This window comes from Xenopus tropicalis, chromosome 4, assembly GCF_000004195.4.
Source record: "Xenopus tropicalis strain Nigerian chromosome 4, UCB_Xtro_10.0, whole genome shotgun sequence".
NCBI lineage: Eukaryota > Metazoa > Chordata > Amphibia > Anura > Pipidae > Xenopus > Xenopus tropicalis.
The window spans coordinates 119,439,824-119,458,615 of record NC_030680.2 but is presented as its reverse complement, the minus strand read 5'-3'; the positions used below and the strand labels follow the sequence as shown (position 1 = coordinate 119,458,615).

At 40.4% G+C, this 18,792-nt stretch overlaps 1 protein-coding gene across 2 annotated transcripts; it reads right to left on the bottom strand.

Annotated features, from left to right (window-relative positions):
- Positions 1-3,853: 3,853 nt before the first annotated feature.
- On the bottom strand, positions 3,854-18,276 carry fmo5.1 (flavin containing dimethylaniline monoxygenase 5 gene 1). Of its 2 annotated transcripts, none has more exons than XM_004913768.3 (9): positions 18,128-18,276; positions 12,334-12,480; positions 11,780-11,968; positions 11,279-11,441; positions 10,515-10,657; positions 9,171-9,367; positions 7,494-7,846; positions 6,101-6,173; positions 3,854-4,961 (listed from the first exon to the last, which is right to left on the bottom strand). In XM_004913768.3, exons 2-9 carry the CDS (start codon positions 12,463-12,465, stop codon positions 4,589-4,591), a joined length of 1,623 nt encoding a protein of 540 aa, XP_004913825.2. In that variant the 5' UTR covers positions 12,466-12,480; positions 18,128-18,276; the 3' UTR covers positions 3,854-4,588. The 2 variants fall into 2 exon arrangements, with proteins under 2 accessions (XP_004913825.2, XP_002933817.2); XM_002933771.3 differs by lacking the exon at positions 18,128-18,276 and adding an exon at positions 15,233-15,452.
- Between the last annotated feature and the right edge of the window lie 516 nt (positions 18,277-18,792).

Below are 18,792 nucleotides of genomic sequence, written 5' to 3'. Positions count from 1 at the left end.
AACAGATCTTGCCAGACTAATTTAGTTGCCTTTTATGAGGAGGTGAGTAGGAACCTTGATGCTGGAATGGCAGTTGATGTCATCTACTTGGACTTTGCTAAAGCGTTTGATACAGTACCTCACAGAAGGTTAATGATCAAATTAAGGAATATTGGCCTAGAACATAATATTTGTAATTGGATAGAGAACTGGCTGAAGGATAGAGTACAAAGAGTGGTTGTAAATGGAACATTTTCTAATTGGACCAGTGTGGTTAGTGGAGTACCGCAGGGGTCAGTCCTTGGGCCTTTGCTGTTTAACTTGTTTATTAATGACCTGGAGGTGGGCATAGACAGTATTGTTTCTATTTTTGCTGATGACACTAAATTGTGCAAAACTATAAGTTCCATGCAGGATGCTGCCGCTTTGCAGAGCGATTTGACAAAATTAGATAACTGGGCAGCAAACTGGAAAATGAGGTTCAATGTTGATAAGTGCAAAGTTATGCACTTTGGTAGAAATAATATAAACGCAAACTATCTACTGAATGGTAGTGTGTTGGGGGTTTCCTTAATGGAGAAGGATCTAGGGGTTTTTGTTGATAACAAGTTGTCTAATTCCAGGCAGTGTTATTCTGTGGCTACTAAAGCAAATAAAGTGCTGTCTTGTATAAAAAAGGGCATTGACTCAAGGGATGAGAACATAATTTTGCCCCTTTATAGGTCCCTGGTAAGGCCTCACCTTGAGTATGCAGTGCAGTTTTGGGCTCCAGTCCTTAAGAAGGATATTAATGAGCTGGAGAGAGTGCAGAGACGTGCAACTAAACTGGTTAAGGGGATGGAAGATTTAAACTATGAGGTTAGACTGTCGAGGTTGGGGTTGTTTTCTCTGGAAAAGAGGCGCTTGCGAGGGGACATGATTACTCTGTACAAGTACATTAGAGGGGATTATAGGCAGTTGGGGGATGTTCTTTTTTCCCATAAAAACAATCAACGCACCAGAGGTCACCCCTTTAGATTAGAGGAACGGAGCTTCCATTTGAAGCAGCGTAGGTGGTTTTTCACGGTGAGGGCAGTGAGGTTATGGAATGCCCTTCCTAGTGATGTGGTAATGGCAGATTCTGTTAATGCCTTTAAGAGGGGCCTGGATGAGTTCTTGATCAATCAGAATATCCAAGGCTATTGTGATACTAATATCTACAGTTAGTACTAGTGGTTGTATTTATAGTTTATGTATGTGAGTATAGATTGGTAGGTGTGGGTTAGGTGTGCTGGGTTTACTTGGATGGGTTGAACTTGATGGACACAGGTCTTTTTTCAACCCTATGTAACTATGTAACTATGTAACTACATGGCAGCTCAAAAACCAGTGCAATTAGCATCAGGATTTAGTAATCAGCCCTGTAGCATCAGTTTATATGACAGACCAACCTCATTTTCTGCTTGATAGTTTGCAACAGGGTCGAACCCGACCCTTGCTGGTGCTCCCCCTGCCCGACTGCTCCTCCCCTGATGCGTTAAATTTACATGCTCGGGGGAGGACGTCAGGTGGGGGGCCCTGCGAGGAGGGTTAGGGGGGCCCCTGCTGGGGGGGCATCGTGGGCACCTGCAGGGCCCCTGGGGCGGGAGCCCCAGTGGGCCCTTCACCCCCCAGTTCGACCCTGGTTTGCAACAACCCCTCCACTCAGCTTCTCAGCAGCTGCCCAGAGCACACTGGGCATGTGAGTGTCGCAGACATGGGGAGCTCATGACAAGTTTGAACATGTCTTGTTACATTAGCTAGAGTATACAATATATGCAGCAACTATGCATTTGCAATACTCTCTTTGTACGAATAAATGGAGCTACAATCAAACTGGCCCATCCAACAGTTTCATCTTTAACAGCTGGTGCCTTATAAACCCGGGAGTGGAGAAACTGGAGGACAGCCATACAGGAGGAGATGATTGGATACTGAGACCTCTCGCTATCACTTTCATTCCCTTTCTTGGCTGTATCTACAAGAGTAACCCGCTCTACAAACCTTGGATAGGCCAGCCGTAAGTTGTTTGTATGTCTTTGTTTTAGTCTGTGCCTAACCCTTGTGAGTTTAGTGGGACAGCTTTTCATAACCTATTACATATTGTGTTCTTGTTTAGGTAACTGTTTATCTCCTTTGCTAGCAAACACTGCAGCTCCCATCTCATGTTTCCAAAAGGGGGGAATGATATTTATGGTAAACAGATTATGGTTTGCTTTTGGATTGTAGAAAAAAAAATGACATATTTATTACACCTGGTTGTAACGGTACCTGGTGGTCTAGTGGGGCGGCGGGGACGCCCGCCATCTTCTCCTTTGACGCGTGCGCATGTGCATTTGCGTTTTTCCGCTTGGCTCGCGTGTCAAAATGCTGGGTAAGAACAGTGTGTATATATGATCAGGTATGAACAAAAGGGAAGAAATGTGAAAGAAAAAAATAAACCATCCTGTTTCTTTACTCCATCTTGTTCATATCATTTAATATTAGAGGGGATTTTGAAATACATTGTATAAGAACGTTTTCTCCTTGCTTCTGAACACCCTTTCTGACGAGTCATTGAACTTGTAAGAAGGGGCCCCATGGGTGTGTTGGGCATGTTGGCCAACTGGGCCCCTTTGCCTGCTGAGCTAACTACTGATACGGGTGTTTCAGGGTTATAATAAGATGAACATGTCTTGTTACATTGGCTAGAGAATACAGGATATGCAGCAATTATGCATTTTTAATACTCTCTTCGTATGAATAAACGTAGCTACAATCAAACTGGCCCATCCAACAGTTTCATCTTTAACATTGGTTAAAAACCTCACATTGGAAGTGTTTAGATGTTGGGGGTTCACGTTGCAGACCTAGTAGCAAGTCATGAACAGTATGTCCAATCAATAGCAATGTGACAATTCATTTATTAAGAGTTTTATTGAAATACTTGCAAACTCCACTTTACTATGAGCTTACCTTGTCCTTGTTAGTATACATACTGTACCTTTTGCTCATGCCGTTGCAGCAGTATATATGGTATATATATATATATATATGCAGATTGCAGCCATACCCACCCAGCAAATGTTTTGGTGTGCTTGGCTCCTGCCTTTGACCAGCTTGTAGAATGCATGGCACCTGAATTTGGCCACCTTGCAGCTTTGGGAACCTTGTAGTATATAAGGCACTTAGCCTTTTGTTAGGTTGTAGTTTGTTTTGCCTTTGTCATTGGCCAGCTTGCAAGACTTGATTTTTTGGGGTTTTGTCCCCCAAAAAAGTTCATTATACAGGGCAACATGTAGGCTTTTAAGAGTTTGACTGTGCTTGTTTGTGCTTGTTTGGCTTTTGTCAGTATCTATAATTAATCCACCAAGTACCAGGCTGGTACATAGCAGTCTGCAGATTCGCATTATTCCTGGGCATATGCTCACACACTAGCTCTAATGATGCTGCTTAGTCAGGTGTTAGACTGTTAATTCTCTTGTCTCAAACGTAAACTGGTTTTACATGCCAAGATTTATCCTACTGGCCAGCTGCTTAGGCATGTATGTCACATCATGGGTTAGTATTGCCAACCAATCAGACATGACGATTGCCGGCCAGTGTATGGCCACGCTTGGATTTAGAAATTTCTGTACAATAAAATGTTTTTAACTCCACTTATAGTCGGGTTGCCACCTGTTCCGTTTTGACCAGAACAGTTCCGTTTTTATTAGGTCTGTACAGCTCTCAACTGTCTGTTTAGTTTGCAGCCTTGTGAAACCCAAACAATAACTTGGCCAATAAATGAAAAACATTTAAATATTATGATACTCACAGTGTTAACTTTTATTATTACAGAAAGAAAAAGCAAATCAGTCAAAAATGAGAAATTTCAGAGCTATTTTTACCTGGTTTCTGTATAATAGATCTCACACTTTTAATGAAAGGATTGGGCTTACTCATCAGGCAGAATATAGACAAGGGTTGCCCACTTTTTTAAAGGCTGTCCGGTTCTAAAATTTGAAAAAAAACTGATGTCCTATGTAATACAATGAATTTCAGCTTCTAAAAACCCAAGCAAAAACCCTTTAGCCCTTTAGGTTTTGATATTTAGTAAATAAGAAAATAAACCTGACTGAACTTCTAACCCTAAAAAAAAGGCTGAAAATCACAAGGGATCCTGCATGCAGATGATCAGCTGACAGACAGAAGATAGAACTAACTGCCAGGATGTTGCCTTATATAAACCAGTTACATTTTTCTGTGGTTAAACCCTTGATTTTACTATGACAGTGGGTTCACCATGGCTTGGGGCTGCTACAACATGTTATGACTGGGGCAATAATGAATGGTCAGGCCTAGGACGGTGTGATTTTAGGGGCGGTATGTTGCCCAGCCACATTTGTTTTTCCCGGAGCTCTTGGGAAATAGGTGAACAGGAGATTTGTTTAACTCCCTTGTGAGCCAATTCCTCAGTGCTCTGGGACCAGAGGAGGAGTGCAAGCGATGAGGGGCAGTGGGGGCAGATAAAGACTTTAAGATTAAAGGGATGTTACATTCTCATGTTGTCTGCAGACTGGATGGTGTGTCATCAGTGTTCCTCAGTACCTTCATTATCCATTCCTTACTGCTAAATGGAAAATATGTTTAACATTTTTAAAAGGGGAGGAAAAAAAGCAACCAGAAGAATCAGCATGGTGCAGAGTTGGATGAAGTGCAGAAGGGATTTATCTCCTGAAGGTTTATTAAGGGCTCGAGTCTTTGTGGGCTTAATGATGCGGTCATGCTGGGTCATGATGGCAGCTCTAGCTCCACTCCACTTGCCTGGGCCCATAAGGCGATACTGATAGGGGGTACATGGGCCGAAGAGTACTTTCAGAGCTAACTTGGGATCAGTCATGAAGAGCTGAAATAGGCTGGGCTTCACACCAAGGAGACTGGCAAGTTCATCCATATAGTCCACATAGTCCACTTGTATAGTGTGGCGCTGGCTCCTCACATAACTTGTAAGGGAACAAATAAAGTCCAAGAAACAGGAAACAAAAAAATTCACGTTAAGTAACGTTTAGTTAAACTATCAATAAGAAGGTTAGTGGCATACTTATGTATGTATGCATGTATGCATACGTTTACTTATAAACTAGGATACCCAACATTGTACAGTTTTACAATATACTTATTTACTAGTGTGGGTGCAGACTAGCACAGTAATTATTACTAGGCATTTTCCTCATTCCAGTCAAGCATAACCCAAGATAACTTGTGATTGTTTGCTATAAAGAATGACGCATTCTGGGAATGTTAAATATATTACTGTCTGTAAATATTGCTTTGTTCTAATTCACATTTTTAAAGATTGTTATAAAGGGGTAAAATCTTTAGTAAATGGGCTTGTACTGAACACACATATTTCTACTTTAGATTCTACTTTTAGCTGGGCTACATGTTATACCAGGGATGGGCAAACTTTTTGGCTCACGGGCCACATTTACTTACCCCCGGGCCGGACCGGGCCAGGGCGGGCAGGGCCAGGCCAGCGTTACGCCCCCTTCGTCTCTTTAATTCCGGCCTCGCGTGATGAGACTTGGCGTCGTCGGCGGGCCGGATTAAAAAGGCCAAGGGGCCGGATGTGGCCCGCGGCCCGTAGTTTGCCCACCCCTGTGTTATACAATAAATACCTGTATATACACTGACAGCTAATATATCTAGTATAGGAGATGTAAGGCTGCTAGTGCAGCCCATCTTCAAAATGTTCCTATCAGATTCTGAATGTGCGGATGCAAGTAAATAAGAGAGAAATAAGTAAAGTAAATTGATAAGTAAATTAAATAATATATAAGGTTATGGCAGCTGGGGCAAATGTAAAGCTACTAATAGTAATAGGGTAAGTGGGGGTGCACATTAATGTCAGAGTCTGTACTCCCTAGAATTTCCTTTGTATGAAACCTCTGTGGTACAATTAATAAAGGCATGAGTAACCCTTCTATTTCATTTAATTATTGTAATATATTCCCAAACATAGTTACCAATATTTATAGCCTGCATGTATGTAGAAATGAAGGTAAAAGGGCATATCAGCATATTAACATGCTAGTCCTGCACTGTCACTACATTAATGCAAATGCAAACACCAAACACCTACCGACATTCCATTTTCTGCCTCTTCTGTGCCACGTCATGTATCATGGTTTGTGCCGCGGGCAGCCTTACTAAACCTGCACAGGGTGTTTTAAAGAAATGTACCATTATTATACAAGTGAGACCTCACAGGCACAAACATCATCAGGGCTGGAACTTGGGGTAGGCAGAAGAGGCACGTGCCTAGGGTGCAATGGTGGGGGGTACATCTTATCCTATTCTGGGCCCTGTACTGCCACTGCCCATGCATCTTTCTCCAACCCCATCCCCATGTTGGGTGAATATGTGCAGCAGTGCACACAGGGGGGAGCAGGGCATCCGGCCGGGTTGCCTAGAGTGGCCAACTGGCTAGGTGTGGCACTGAGCAATCTTTCCTTGTGTACCTTACATGGAAATTAATGTTAATATAAATTCTATATTAATTCGATTTTTATAATTTACAGGCATAGGTAACAACGAGAGAGTTATATAAATCCTTCATTATTAATATGAGAAACAATGATATCTGGTTATTATGATGGTACCACAGGTCTATCAGCACAGTAAGTCACACAGTGGGATTTAGTAATATGCACAAGACAAATGTGGCACAGTTGGCATACTAAGGTACCAATAAACGTTTTATCACATAGTAACACAAACCACCAACACCGGCTGTTTGTAAAGCAATATAAAAGGCTAAAATGCATTACTGAAAAATAGGGGGGAGAACCACCTGGTAGCAAATGCACAGTGGGTACAACCAGAGCTGCTCTAGGCACCAGTCAGTTGGCCACTATATTTCCTCCTCGATTGGTGCATGAATGTTTCCAGCAGTGAGCCAGGGGGATTATTTTGTGAGCTTTGTTTTCATATAGGCACCAGAGCGATGTGCTCATAAAGCTGCCGCCCTAAGCTCAGGTCCTGCAATGTCTACATGGTTTATTAGATACGAAACATAAATCACACTACGCTGTTTACCAGGCAACCACTATTACTATTAAAACACAAGGCAGCTTATATATGTGTATATGTATAACTGTATTTATAAAGCACTACTAGGATATGCACTATAAATATACAGATATTCGGTGCCATGTGTTAAGAGACACAGAAGGAAGGAGGTCCCTGCCCTGTGGTGCTTATAGAATACTACTTGGTGTGCCCACCAGCAGTTATAACATCTGTCATAGTCACCCATTCCTGCAACAAAACTGATTTCACATTGGCGCTTCCACCTAGGCAACTAGCATTTTTGTGTGGAGTCAGGGCCATTGCTATGGTCAGAAATTAGTGAAGCAAATGCTGAATAGCAATAACTGTTATAAACTGTGCCTAAAGGCAACAGTTGCCCAAGGACTAAGACTAACATGCAAGTTGGTCATATGTAACATACAAAAGATCTTTGTAAACCGTACCTTTGAAGACTCTTGTTGCTAAGCGACCCTGAAGTTCAGATATAGGCATTATAGCACCAAGGGGCTGAATCAGCCCAATCAATGCAAGGGTGTTCTTCTCCAAGCGGGGAGGGAAAACATATTTGTACAAAGAGACTTTGTTCTCTGTCACTGTAAGAACAGACTCATCACAGGGGAAGGAGAAGCTGTACCCAGTGGCAAAGATAACCATGTCAATATCCTTCTCCTCTGTGCCATCTTCAAACACAACATCATTCTCCCTAAACTCCTTCACGTTGCATTTTATTTTCACCTGCCCCGAGATGATGCGGTTAGGAAGTTCATCATTGAGGGTCGGATGTTGGCTGTAAAATCTTAATCAAAAGCACCGAACAGAGAGAGAAGTTATTCAGCAGCAAGTTTCAGATAAATAGTTATTAAAAATATCACTGGTTTTATAATTGTTTTTAAAGTCATTTTCAAATGTAATTGCAAGTAGTATCCCTTTCTGTTCTCTGGTTCTGAGTGCAAAAACAATGTAGCATAAGTCAGTTCTTCTCTTGGTGTTTGTTATTCAGCTGACATCTGCTATATTGTTTCAGAAGTCAGAACCAGATGTGGAGATAATATAGACAGCCAAATACTGCTTTCAATAACAATTCTATTTACTAATGTAGGGGATCAGAGAACCCTGTCCCCTGTTTCTCAGTCTGTGACATCATGCAGCCTAGCTACAGACTGGGGAGGGACCCGATTGGCTGGATGCAGCAGTGCACCTCTGGGAGGAAGTGTGCTTAAGGTTTGGAGCCAAAAATCTTGGGGCGGGCCCAGCAGTTGATAAAGGGAGTCCCTGTTGTTTTTGCCAGTGTTGAAAGAGAGATCCAGAGTGAGCAGCCGGTACAAAGTGTTGTGCGTTCAGATTGACAGGATAAGAGTCTGCTGGGCTGCCAGGGAGTACAAAGTCCTCTGTGGAATCTCTTGTGTGTCCCCTGGGGAGAACAGGTATTGCTTGTTTGCCTGCCACGTGGGAGCCGCCACCTTTTCAAAGGGGAAGGTACTCTGGGGCAGGTAGTGCTACCTGGGGGAAGGGACTGAACTGACAAAAGGGGTTGTGGTTTATCCGGATCCAAGTGGGGACTGGGCACCTATAGAGACTGACTGTGCCAGCAGTGGATAGACTGCACAGGTTCCTCAGAGCAGGATAATCAGTTATCCATAAAGTTGTTTACTTCCATTTTCAACAGTTATATAAAGTTTGATATTGCTGCAAAACTGTGTGTGATTATTCCTAGTGGAAGTCCCTTGAGGTGTGTTCATTAGTGTCCACTAGGTGGAGGCACTGCACTGAATCCCAGTTTCCAGTATCTTTAAAGTCAAAGAGAACAAATTCTCCTGTTACAGCCCAAAAATAAGTGAGTGTGCCAAGAAAGGGTTACACTAATATTTTTAAAAACCACAGATAATGTTTAATGTATATGGTAAAAAACATTTTGATCATAAGGTGGTGGTCCTCTTTAAGGTTTGGGTGATTGAGCTTAGCAGTCTTTTGCTAGAGAGGTAGCACTAGGCTAGATATTGCCTTTGGTTGCTCCAGTTATATAGAATAATTATTAGCCTAAACAAAAGTAGCAGTAAGTTCAGATTTTTAACCTTTGGCTTCATAATAGTCACTGTTTCCAATGGGTACTGAGGCCCTACCTGTGTGTGGGTAAGAGCCCATAGTTGTCGTGATTAAATCTTTGGTTAACTGCATTTTCTGCCATATAGTTGGTCAGGCTGGAAGGCAGGGCTTTGTTCAGCAGGTATACAAAGCGACTTTTTAAAATATCCAGTGGGTAACCATTTTTAGAGACACGGTTCACAATCCATGCTCCTCGTCTAGTGCTCAGGAACACCTAGAGATATCAAACAAAGAGAGCATTCAGCTGGATCTTGAGGAACTATGGTGCTTCTGGTGTTAGTGCTGCTGCCTTGCACTGCTGGGGTCCTGAGTTTGATACTGCCACAAGTTTGTATGTTCTCTTTATTTCTACAATTTCATTGGCTCCTGATGAAAATCACCCTAATCATGGGAGAGGGACTTTCACAGACGCTGGTGAAGACTTCCCATCTAGAGTTGCCACCTTTTTAAAAAATGTATACCAGCAGGGTGGGGGGGGGGGGGCTACTAATTTGTGGGCCCCCTGCAATTTCCCCTGTGTTTACCAGAGTAGAAGAAGGATCCATGTGAACCATCCTGGACCGACAGCCATAATAGCAAATAAACCATAATTACAAAATGAGAAAGCAATATAATAATGAATAATTCAGTGGATTAAACTGAGGGATCAGATTTAGTCCAAAGTTACAGCAGATGAAGGGTTTGCTGGTTGGCCCCTGTGCCAGTGAGCCCAGGGCAAATGCCCCTTTTGTCCATTTATTGAAACAGTCCTGCTAATAAAAACTCCCCCGGCATTCTATTTAATTTTTCATTTACCTTACTCCAAGATATTAAGATGTGACGCAAATTCTATAACTTTTTTTTGCCAGTGTTTTGCAGAATGTTGTTCCCTGCAGAGTTCTAGTTAAAGCTAGATACATACATAGATATATCCCATCAGACAAGGACCACCTTGGCATATTAACAGGACCTGGTCCTGCTGTATGGGCAATCCCAAGTTGGCCCATGTGGGCGCCTAATCAGATCCACTTGTTTAGTCAACTCTCCAATCAAGAGGATCTCACACTGTATGGGCAGCTTTACTGTATTCAGCTGTGCATTCATAGTATGGACATTACAGACCAAACAACAGTTTATAATGTTTTGAGTTTTGAATTCTATGCAGTTCCGCATTATTTCATAATTGTCAGTAGTTTATTAGGCAAAGCAGTGGCAGGTAAACATGTTACTGGATGCCAATGTTATTTCTAGGAAAAAAACAAAAATATAGGAAGGCCGGTGTATTTTTCAGGAAAAGAAGGAAACCCTGCCAGATGCATAACTTATATACTTATATATATATAGAAACTTATATATTCCCTTGCTTTGTTAAACTCATGTACCTGCTTTGCTATCCTGCTTAGTTCCACGGCAATGTCCCCACCAGAATTCCCAATTCCAATCACTAAGACTCTTTTGTTCTTAAAATCTTCTGGGCCCTTGTAGTCTCGACTGTGCATGTACTGGCCCTTAAACGTTTCTATTCCTTGAAGGATAATAAGTAAAATATCAAGTAACTCGACATAACATGAAATACAAATTAGAGTTCTTTGTTAGCTTTGGTGCTAGATAACTTAATTTTAAAACTTGCAAAATATAGTTTTTTTTGTGGGTGGGACATTTTTGGCATACATGAAACAGCTTTTACATCAAAGTATAGATTCCTGCTTTTCCTAGTATGACTTGTTGTCAATAACATATACTAACATATACTAACAATTACATATATATAACAGAGTATATTACATATACTCTGTTAACTTCCATACATTGTACATAGACAGTAAATAATAAAGTCATTCTGGGTTCATGGAATACTTCCATTCTAAATATCTGCAGTTATGCACAGGCAGGAGTTGCTATATTGCTTGTGTTTGCTAAGCATCATATGTTTTTTTAAATTGGTTTATGGGGGGTTATATTGAAGTCTACAAATAAGGACTGATGAAAAATCACCATGGCAGCACCCAGTTAAATCTTTAAATCCAAACACGCAGAGAATAGTGAACAAACAATGCTACAGTTTTAAAGAAACAGTTAATGAAAAAGGAAATAATTGAAAACCTATAGTTATGTTTTCTTATTAATTATTATTAGGAGTATTTACCTGGGAAGGAAGTCAGTGGTAAATGAGGGAACGTATGATGGCCACTGCAAATAAGAATGGAATCAAAGACACTCTTATTTTGCTTTCCATCCTTTTCTATGGTTACAATCCACTGGCCACTAGTGGGGAAATCCAGGCTTTTCGTGATACTGCAAACTGTAGTCTAAAACACAAAAGTGTTTAGTTTAACAAAATGGTAACACAATGTCCTCTATGGTAACCGAGTTGACTTTCCTTGTCCTGTTTAAGCTCACAAAAGAACAAAACACACTTCAAACAGAAACATTACAGTAGTTCAAAGTTCCTCAAATCTCTTGGCATTAGCTAATGACAAATGGGAAATGCATCCCAAGCATCAGGATTACTTTTGTCATTTTAGCACTGCTCACTTATATCTCAGAATCCTGTTTCTCAGGATAAGTTATATTCCACCAGCACAGGAGTGTGACAGCTTCACACAGGCAAGATTTACATGTATTTTTCAGAAATAAAGAACAATACCTTAAATTGAATATATTTCATCAGGCTGAAGTTCTGAGCATACATGCGGAAATACTCCATAATTTTGGAGTTGTGCATGTAGTTTGGGAAGTCATCTGGGATGGGGAAATCACTGAAGCACGACATTTCCTTGGATGTGTTTATGATAACAGACTTGTAGATACTGGCCCGTCCATCTTCAGGGTTGTCCTGTTAGAATTAAAAACACATAAAATTATCCACGTTACTGTTTCTGCAAGCAGAAAACATGCTCCACATTCTCCACCAAGGTGATTTTCTCATCTCAACCCAATTATGACCAGTGCCTTGGAAGGAAGGGAAGAGACCAAAAGAAATCACTGCTTCATAAAAAATACACATTTAAAAGGCATGTTATTATTAGTAATGAATCTTTATAAAGCACCCACATAATCCATAGTACTGTACTAAGCAGGTACAGGCAAAAATCATGGCACTTGAGTTGCATCTCCCTCCAGCTGTGTAGAAACAATCAGTAGGCCTATTATAGGTCTATATTTCTCATGAACAGTCTCGGGCTATACATTTGTACTTGCCTTGTACCTCCAGAGTCCTCCAATATCTTCACTCCTTTCAAAGCATGTGGGTTCCAGACCTTCATCTACACAGCATTTGATGGCAGCCAAACCACTGGCTCCAGCCCCAACAACAGCTACAGTCTTCACCATGATTTTTCTTGGCCTCTGCAATTTTGATTAAACATTAGTAGGACTGTATGTGTGCTAAAGAGTAGCTTGGAGGGCAAGTGACATGCTTAGGGAAGGGAGTAATGAACTGAATGTGCAATTCTGTTCAGTGAGTTCAGCCATCTTGGCCCAGTCTGTTGATAAAATGCAACACACAATGCTCCTACTTTCTTTGTAGGCATTTATATAATTAGGAATTTACACGATACACACACAAACTTATTTTATCTAGAAATGTAAGCTTATGGGCTAAATAAACACCCATTTTTAGAGATGTAGGGGAAAGTACTAAAGTCAAAAGTGTACCTTTGTGTGAACCTGCTATAAAAATGCAGAGTTGCCATGCAGCTGAGATCTAATACCTCATTAGAAGCAAATTGCTAAATTCATCTGAACTGTCCCACCAGGATACTGGGAAAAATCACTGTGGGCCCCACATGCTGCCATGCTGGGCAATTTCATCTGCTCGCTGCCCTGTTGGGTTACGTTGACCCAAACTGGGCTCAGCTTACTACATGCAGCCCACTGCCCAACTGAAAACGGTTGATTTCTTTGGAAGGTAATGAAAAAAATTGAAGATGATCATGCATTCCTCTGTGGAACATACGTCCATCTTTACGTTTTTTTACAGGTATTTCTGCAATGCAGAAGGCAGAGCGAGACAAAAACGAAAGAAAGATGGAAACAGGAAAGCAGAACCTTACAACCCGTTTCTGCAGTCTGACCCATTTACAAACTGCATAATGTTCACTATTTGTACCTAGTGATTTGCCTAATTCATATCTAATGCCATTACATGGGCCTTGATTAGCCCAAAATGCATAGAGACCAGCCAATTTTCCTGATTTATATAATGTGTCTGTCTATCCAGTATTTGCACTGACTGTACTTGCCCACACACGCACCAAGTAATTTATCTGTTGGATCAATGCAATCTGGCCATTCAGGTGTTTTAATAAATTACAGTTATATTAGCAGGTAACCATTTAATCAGCATATGCATGGCTAGCTTAATGCATAATTAATTTTTCTCTCTGCTTTTACTTTTGTAACTATATACAGTATTTTAATTGCCCTTGAAGAAATGTGATCAAAGTAAACCGTTATTGTCATTAGTCTGAATAATATGGTATATAACCATTCCATTTGCTTCCAATACTAAATGACAAGGTAAGCGATGTTGAAAACTTATACTTGGAACGTCTTCCCTTTGAATACCAAGCATGCCGTTGTTATAGAGCCTCTGCTGCCTCCTCATGGTCCCATATAATATTGCACAATTCGGAACATTTTAAACCTGTACCTTCTGGTGTTCACGTTTCTCAGACTGTGCCTGTAAAGTCGCATACTCCAACAACTCCATCAGATTTATCAAAATGTGAGTTTAGACTGGCAGCAGCGCCAGTACCGCCGCTCCCTATACGCAGAGTACGCAGTCTGCGTAGGGCACCAACTCCCAGGGGGGCACCATCCCAGCTGTTCAAAAAATAAAATACCCCCCGCCGGTTTTTATAGCGCATCCCACTGTCCCGGATAGTTCAATCAATGTCCCGCATTTCCGGGACATTCATTGAACTATCAAGCACAGCAAGATGCGCTGGCTGTACCCTACCATTGGCTTCTTCTGCTGCTCTGCAACTTGTGCGGCGGTGACAGGCCCTTTTATAAGGTTGCGCCCCATGGTACGTGTGACGTCATAGTAGGTGTTTTTTTTTATTATTTTATTTTTACTTCCGTAATATTTGGGGGAGGGGGCACAAAAGTGAATTTGTGCTTAGGGCACCCATTTGGCCAGCAGCAGCCCTGAGCAGCGCCAATGTGAGCTGGAAGTGTTAGGTGACATTTCCTAATGGCCTGATGATGTCATTAGGGTCAGGGTCCTTGCAAAAACTGTGTTTATCCCTGGACAAGTGAAAGGGTTTCCAAATACTTCCACGTGTCACAATTACTATTTTCTTTGTTCATGTGTTTTAAAGTTGGATTCCTACTTTTCACTTATATAATTAACTAAATATGTTATTTGCAAAGGGTAACAAACACTTTCATTTAACCGTGTGTCTGCTGGGCTTCCTTGCAAAGGGTCATACCAATGCCTGGCTAACCTGCAATTACTATACTGTGCCAAGAATCTGTTTCTGGGTTCATGGAAGATAGCAAAGGGCCTAACAGTATTTGGTAAGAGACTGTAGAAATGTATGGCAAACTGAGGGATGCATTAAACACTGGTAGAAGCTCAAGTTATTTAATTCCTTCATGTCTACACACACGGACACACTAAAACACTGAATATTTTTATAAGATTGTGTTTAATGTGTGCACCTGTTGGTAAAGTGCCCAGAACAGTCCCCGCAGAGTAGACTACCTATAGTCCCCAGTACAGTGCCCATAGAGAAGACTATTTACAGTTCCCAGTGCAGTTCCCATAGAGAAGACTATTTACAGTTCCCAGTGCAGTCCCCATAGAGAAGCCTACCTATAGTCCCCAGAACAGTCCCCACAGAGTAGACTACCTATAGTCCCCAGAACAGTCCCCACAGAGTAGACTACCTATAGTCCCCAGTACAATCCCAATAGAGAAGCCTACCTATAGTCCCCAGTACAGTCCCCATAGAGAAGCCTACCTATAGTCCTCAGTGCAGTCCCCACAGAGTAGACTACCTATAGTCCCCAGTACAATCCCAATAGAGAAGACTACCCGTCTCCCAGTCAGACAATTGAATGTGACATGCAGTAGGAGGTTAGGACTTACCAAAGAGATTTGCCTTGACGGGACTGGCAACCTTAAATACGTTATACCTAAATAGTATAACTAAAAATCTAATTTTAATTGCTCTAATGCATGTTTTTATTCAGCAATCAAAATGTATTAAAAGGGATTTGCCCTAATATTCTAGTTCCTTGTAAGCCTGGTGCAGTTAGCAGCACCCCATGTAAATGAGCATTTGTTGGCAAGTTTGCGAGGGTGTACAGGTTACTTATTGGAATATGGAAGAAGTAGTTACACGGCTTATGTATTACCAACCTACTTACACATTAACGTACTTTCTGGGGCTCCTTTTCAAACCTCCATGCACAGCATACTGGGTTACACATTATCTTTAAAGAAACTCGTTTTGGCGCATGAAGGAATTGTTAGTAAAAAAGTCTTTGTTCATTTCTTTGTAAATATTTTCTGTATACTATTGCTCTGTATACTTAGGGGCAGATTTATTAACATTGTGATTTTCATGGTATTAGGGTTTTTAAATCCATGAATAAACTCATTTCCACAAAACCATAAATGTTGTAATTTACTAAAAGATCTGAATGTTTCTTTTTACATGAAAAAAATCAAGTTTTAGTGCAAAAAACACAAATTATTTACTCCTTTAAACCTTGCGCCTTCATTGGTTACATTTCACTTGCATGTATTTCTGGTTAGAAATTCTTCAGGAAAACATTAATATTATTGGATTATCCTGTTTAAATACTTTTGTCAGCCAAGGGGTTATTTAAGGATTGCAGAACAGTTGTTTTGTCTCTGTGATATATTTACATATTATATCTGGAATTTACCAGTCTTTGCACAAATTTCTGCCCCCACACAATCATTCTAAAACAACATCTTTTCTATTAGTACAGGTATGGGATCCCCTATCCAGAAATACATTATCCAGAAAGCTCTGAATTAGGGATTGCTTATTTCCCATAATTAAATAATTCACATTTTTAAAAATTATTCCCTTTTTTCTCTGTACAGGCATGGAATCTCTTATCCAGAAACCCATTATCCAGAAAGTTCCAAATTACGGAAAGGCCATCAACCATAGACTCCATTATAAGCAAATAATTCTGATATTTAATGTTTAAATGAATTTTTATTAGATTTTTATGGTGATCAAAATGAAGGAAACATCCCTTACTTGCAAAACCCCAGGTCTCAAACTTTCTGGATAATAGGTCCTATACCTGTATGTAACTATAATTTAGTACAGGTATGGGACCCATTATCCAGAATGCTCGGGAACTGGGGTTTTCTGGAAAAGGGATCTTTCTGTAATTTGCATCTCTATACCTTAAGTCTGCTAAAAAATAATTTAAACATTAACCAAACCCAATAGGATTGTTTTGCCCCCAATAAGGATTAATTATATCTTAGTTGGGATCAAGTACAAGCTATTGTTTTATTATTACAGAGAAAAAGGAATTCATTTTCAAAAATTAGAATTATTTGCTTATAATGGAGTCTATGGGAGGCGGCCTTTCCAGATAAAGGGGTTCCATACCTGTATATAATATAATTTTAATTTTAGGCTTCAGCTCTTTAGAAAAAAGTTCAAATGTCCAAAAAGTTCCAAATATCCTGGTATTATGTACTTTTATGAATGCCACTGTAAAGTCCTCAGGAGTTGATCCCCCCCCCCTTCCTCCACAGGAGCAGGTACATAACATCTATGGGTACTTGGGAGACATAACAAAAGGCAACCCATGGATCACCAACACTACCAACAACGCAGGATAATTCTCCTGGTCGTTAGTGCAGAAAACTGGATAGGCATCTGAAGAACCATTGTCCCAGTGTTATAAGGCTGTTAAAAACCTGATTGTCCAGCTCCCAGCTTAGCCAGTGCATGACACGTCGCTTTATCCAGTTGGTAAAACCATATAACACATACCTGCATATGTACCTGTTCACATTTTAGTTTTAATAGCATGTATAGCTGTTCAAAATTATGTTAGTCCAAGTCTTCTCTGGAATCAAATCAGTGGTCAGTGAGTTTTCGAGGTGCAAGTATCTAGGAGTTCAAGTCTGACATTTTGCGGTTGCATTCAAAAGATGCATTGCAAGATGAATGAATTGAATAGAATGGGATGGGAGCTCTTGATTTGCTGAAAGTTCATTCTTAGCACAAGTAGCACCCCTACCCACCTGCCAATATGTGATCCCAGAGAGGGTCTAAGGGGCCACCCTGGAGCAGTCCCCAAAAAGGCAACATTCCGGCTTTGTAGCATCTATTCTTCATGGATATGAAATTGTTTCTTTAAAAGTGGAATTATTTTAAAAATTAAATTAACCTTCATAAACATATAAAAATGAATTGAAAAAGAAAAAGAGTAAGAAAGTGAAAATGTTTCAGGTAGTTTTTTTTAGTTCATATAGATTTTCAGAATATGTTTAAGAATGCAGTTCCCTAAGAGTGCTGGATTATAAACGAAATCAAGTTAAATATTGGAAATGCAGGGGTAGAACTAACTAATGCATTGATGTTTCATGCAGTCAGTGTGTTTCCTACAGTAATTTAAAAGTATATTTTATACCAAACAGGTTGTACAGATAAGCTGGCAGGACAGATGGGAGAGGAAAAAGAAATAATGATTTAACATGATCTAATGTTCAAAAGCAAAAATATATGACATTTTAAGATCTCTTGGTCTGTGCTGGAAGGTATCAGCTTAGAGCACAAGTGGGAGATTAGTGTCACAAATTTATACACAATAAAGAAAGGGGCAATTATACTTTCTCTTTTGTACTATAGAGGGAAAGCTTCATTCTTCTTAATATTTATTATAGGTATCTGGTTCAATTTAAACATAGGTCTCTTAAAAAGGTAAATGGGAAAATTGCATGCGATTAAATGAAAAAATATCAAATAAAGGAACGTACCCTGGTGAGCTGATGGTATAAGGTGATCTTGGCTTTTTTTATAGCTGATGTGCATCCAAACCCGGCCACTGGTAATGAAGTTTGTCTTCAACCTCTACAAGCGTCAGGCTTTAAGAAGCAGGAGAAAGGCTGCCTGGGACCTCCTCCTCATTTATCCAACTGCCATTTGGATCAGCAGCTCTCTGCCTGCTTGCACTGATTCCTTTACAGCAATAAAATTGCTTGTGCTCATTCTGACCAGTCTTATTTGGTTGTTGTATATTTACTTGGTCATGTCAGGTTTGACTCTGTGTACATATTATTGCAAGTGATATAGACTGGATCAGTGAATTGTTGTGGCTATCTCGTATTGCTAACTGCTCGTATATAATATCTATTCTTCATTTTTAAAATGTGTATTTTTGTTTTATTTCAAATATCGGTTGCTATTTCAGATCTCATGCCCTTTAACAGAGATCTTTAGACTCTGGCAGACTGTTTGCAACCCCTAGCTCCCATTGTCCCCCAACAGGCCCTACTTGTGCACAATTTGGATGTTTTTACATTATGATATAGAGAACTACCAACTGTTTCTTTTCACTACAGTTCCCACCACCCATGGCAAAACTTGTAGTTTTAATGACTGTAGGGGGAAAACAACAGGGCCTTGCTGACACAGCCCAGTA

Excerpts from the sequence above, each read along its gene's own strand:
- fmo5.1 (XM_004913768.3), bottom strand. The coding sequence starts at position 12,465 with ATGGTGAAGACTGTAGCTGTTGTTGGGGCTGGAGCCAGTGGTTTGGCT. Across the intron at positions 9,368-10,514 it reads TAAGCAGGATAGCAAAGCAG|GTGTTCCTGAGCACTAGACG; the intron begins GTACATGAGTTT and ends TGATATCTCTAG. Across the intron at positions 6,174-7,493 it reads AGCAACAAGAGTCTTCAAAG|GTTTAGTAAGGCTGCCCGCG; the intron begins GTACGGTTTACA and ends CACCCTGTGCAG.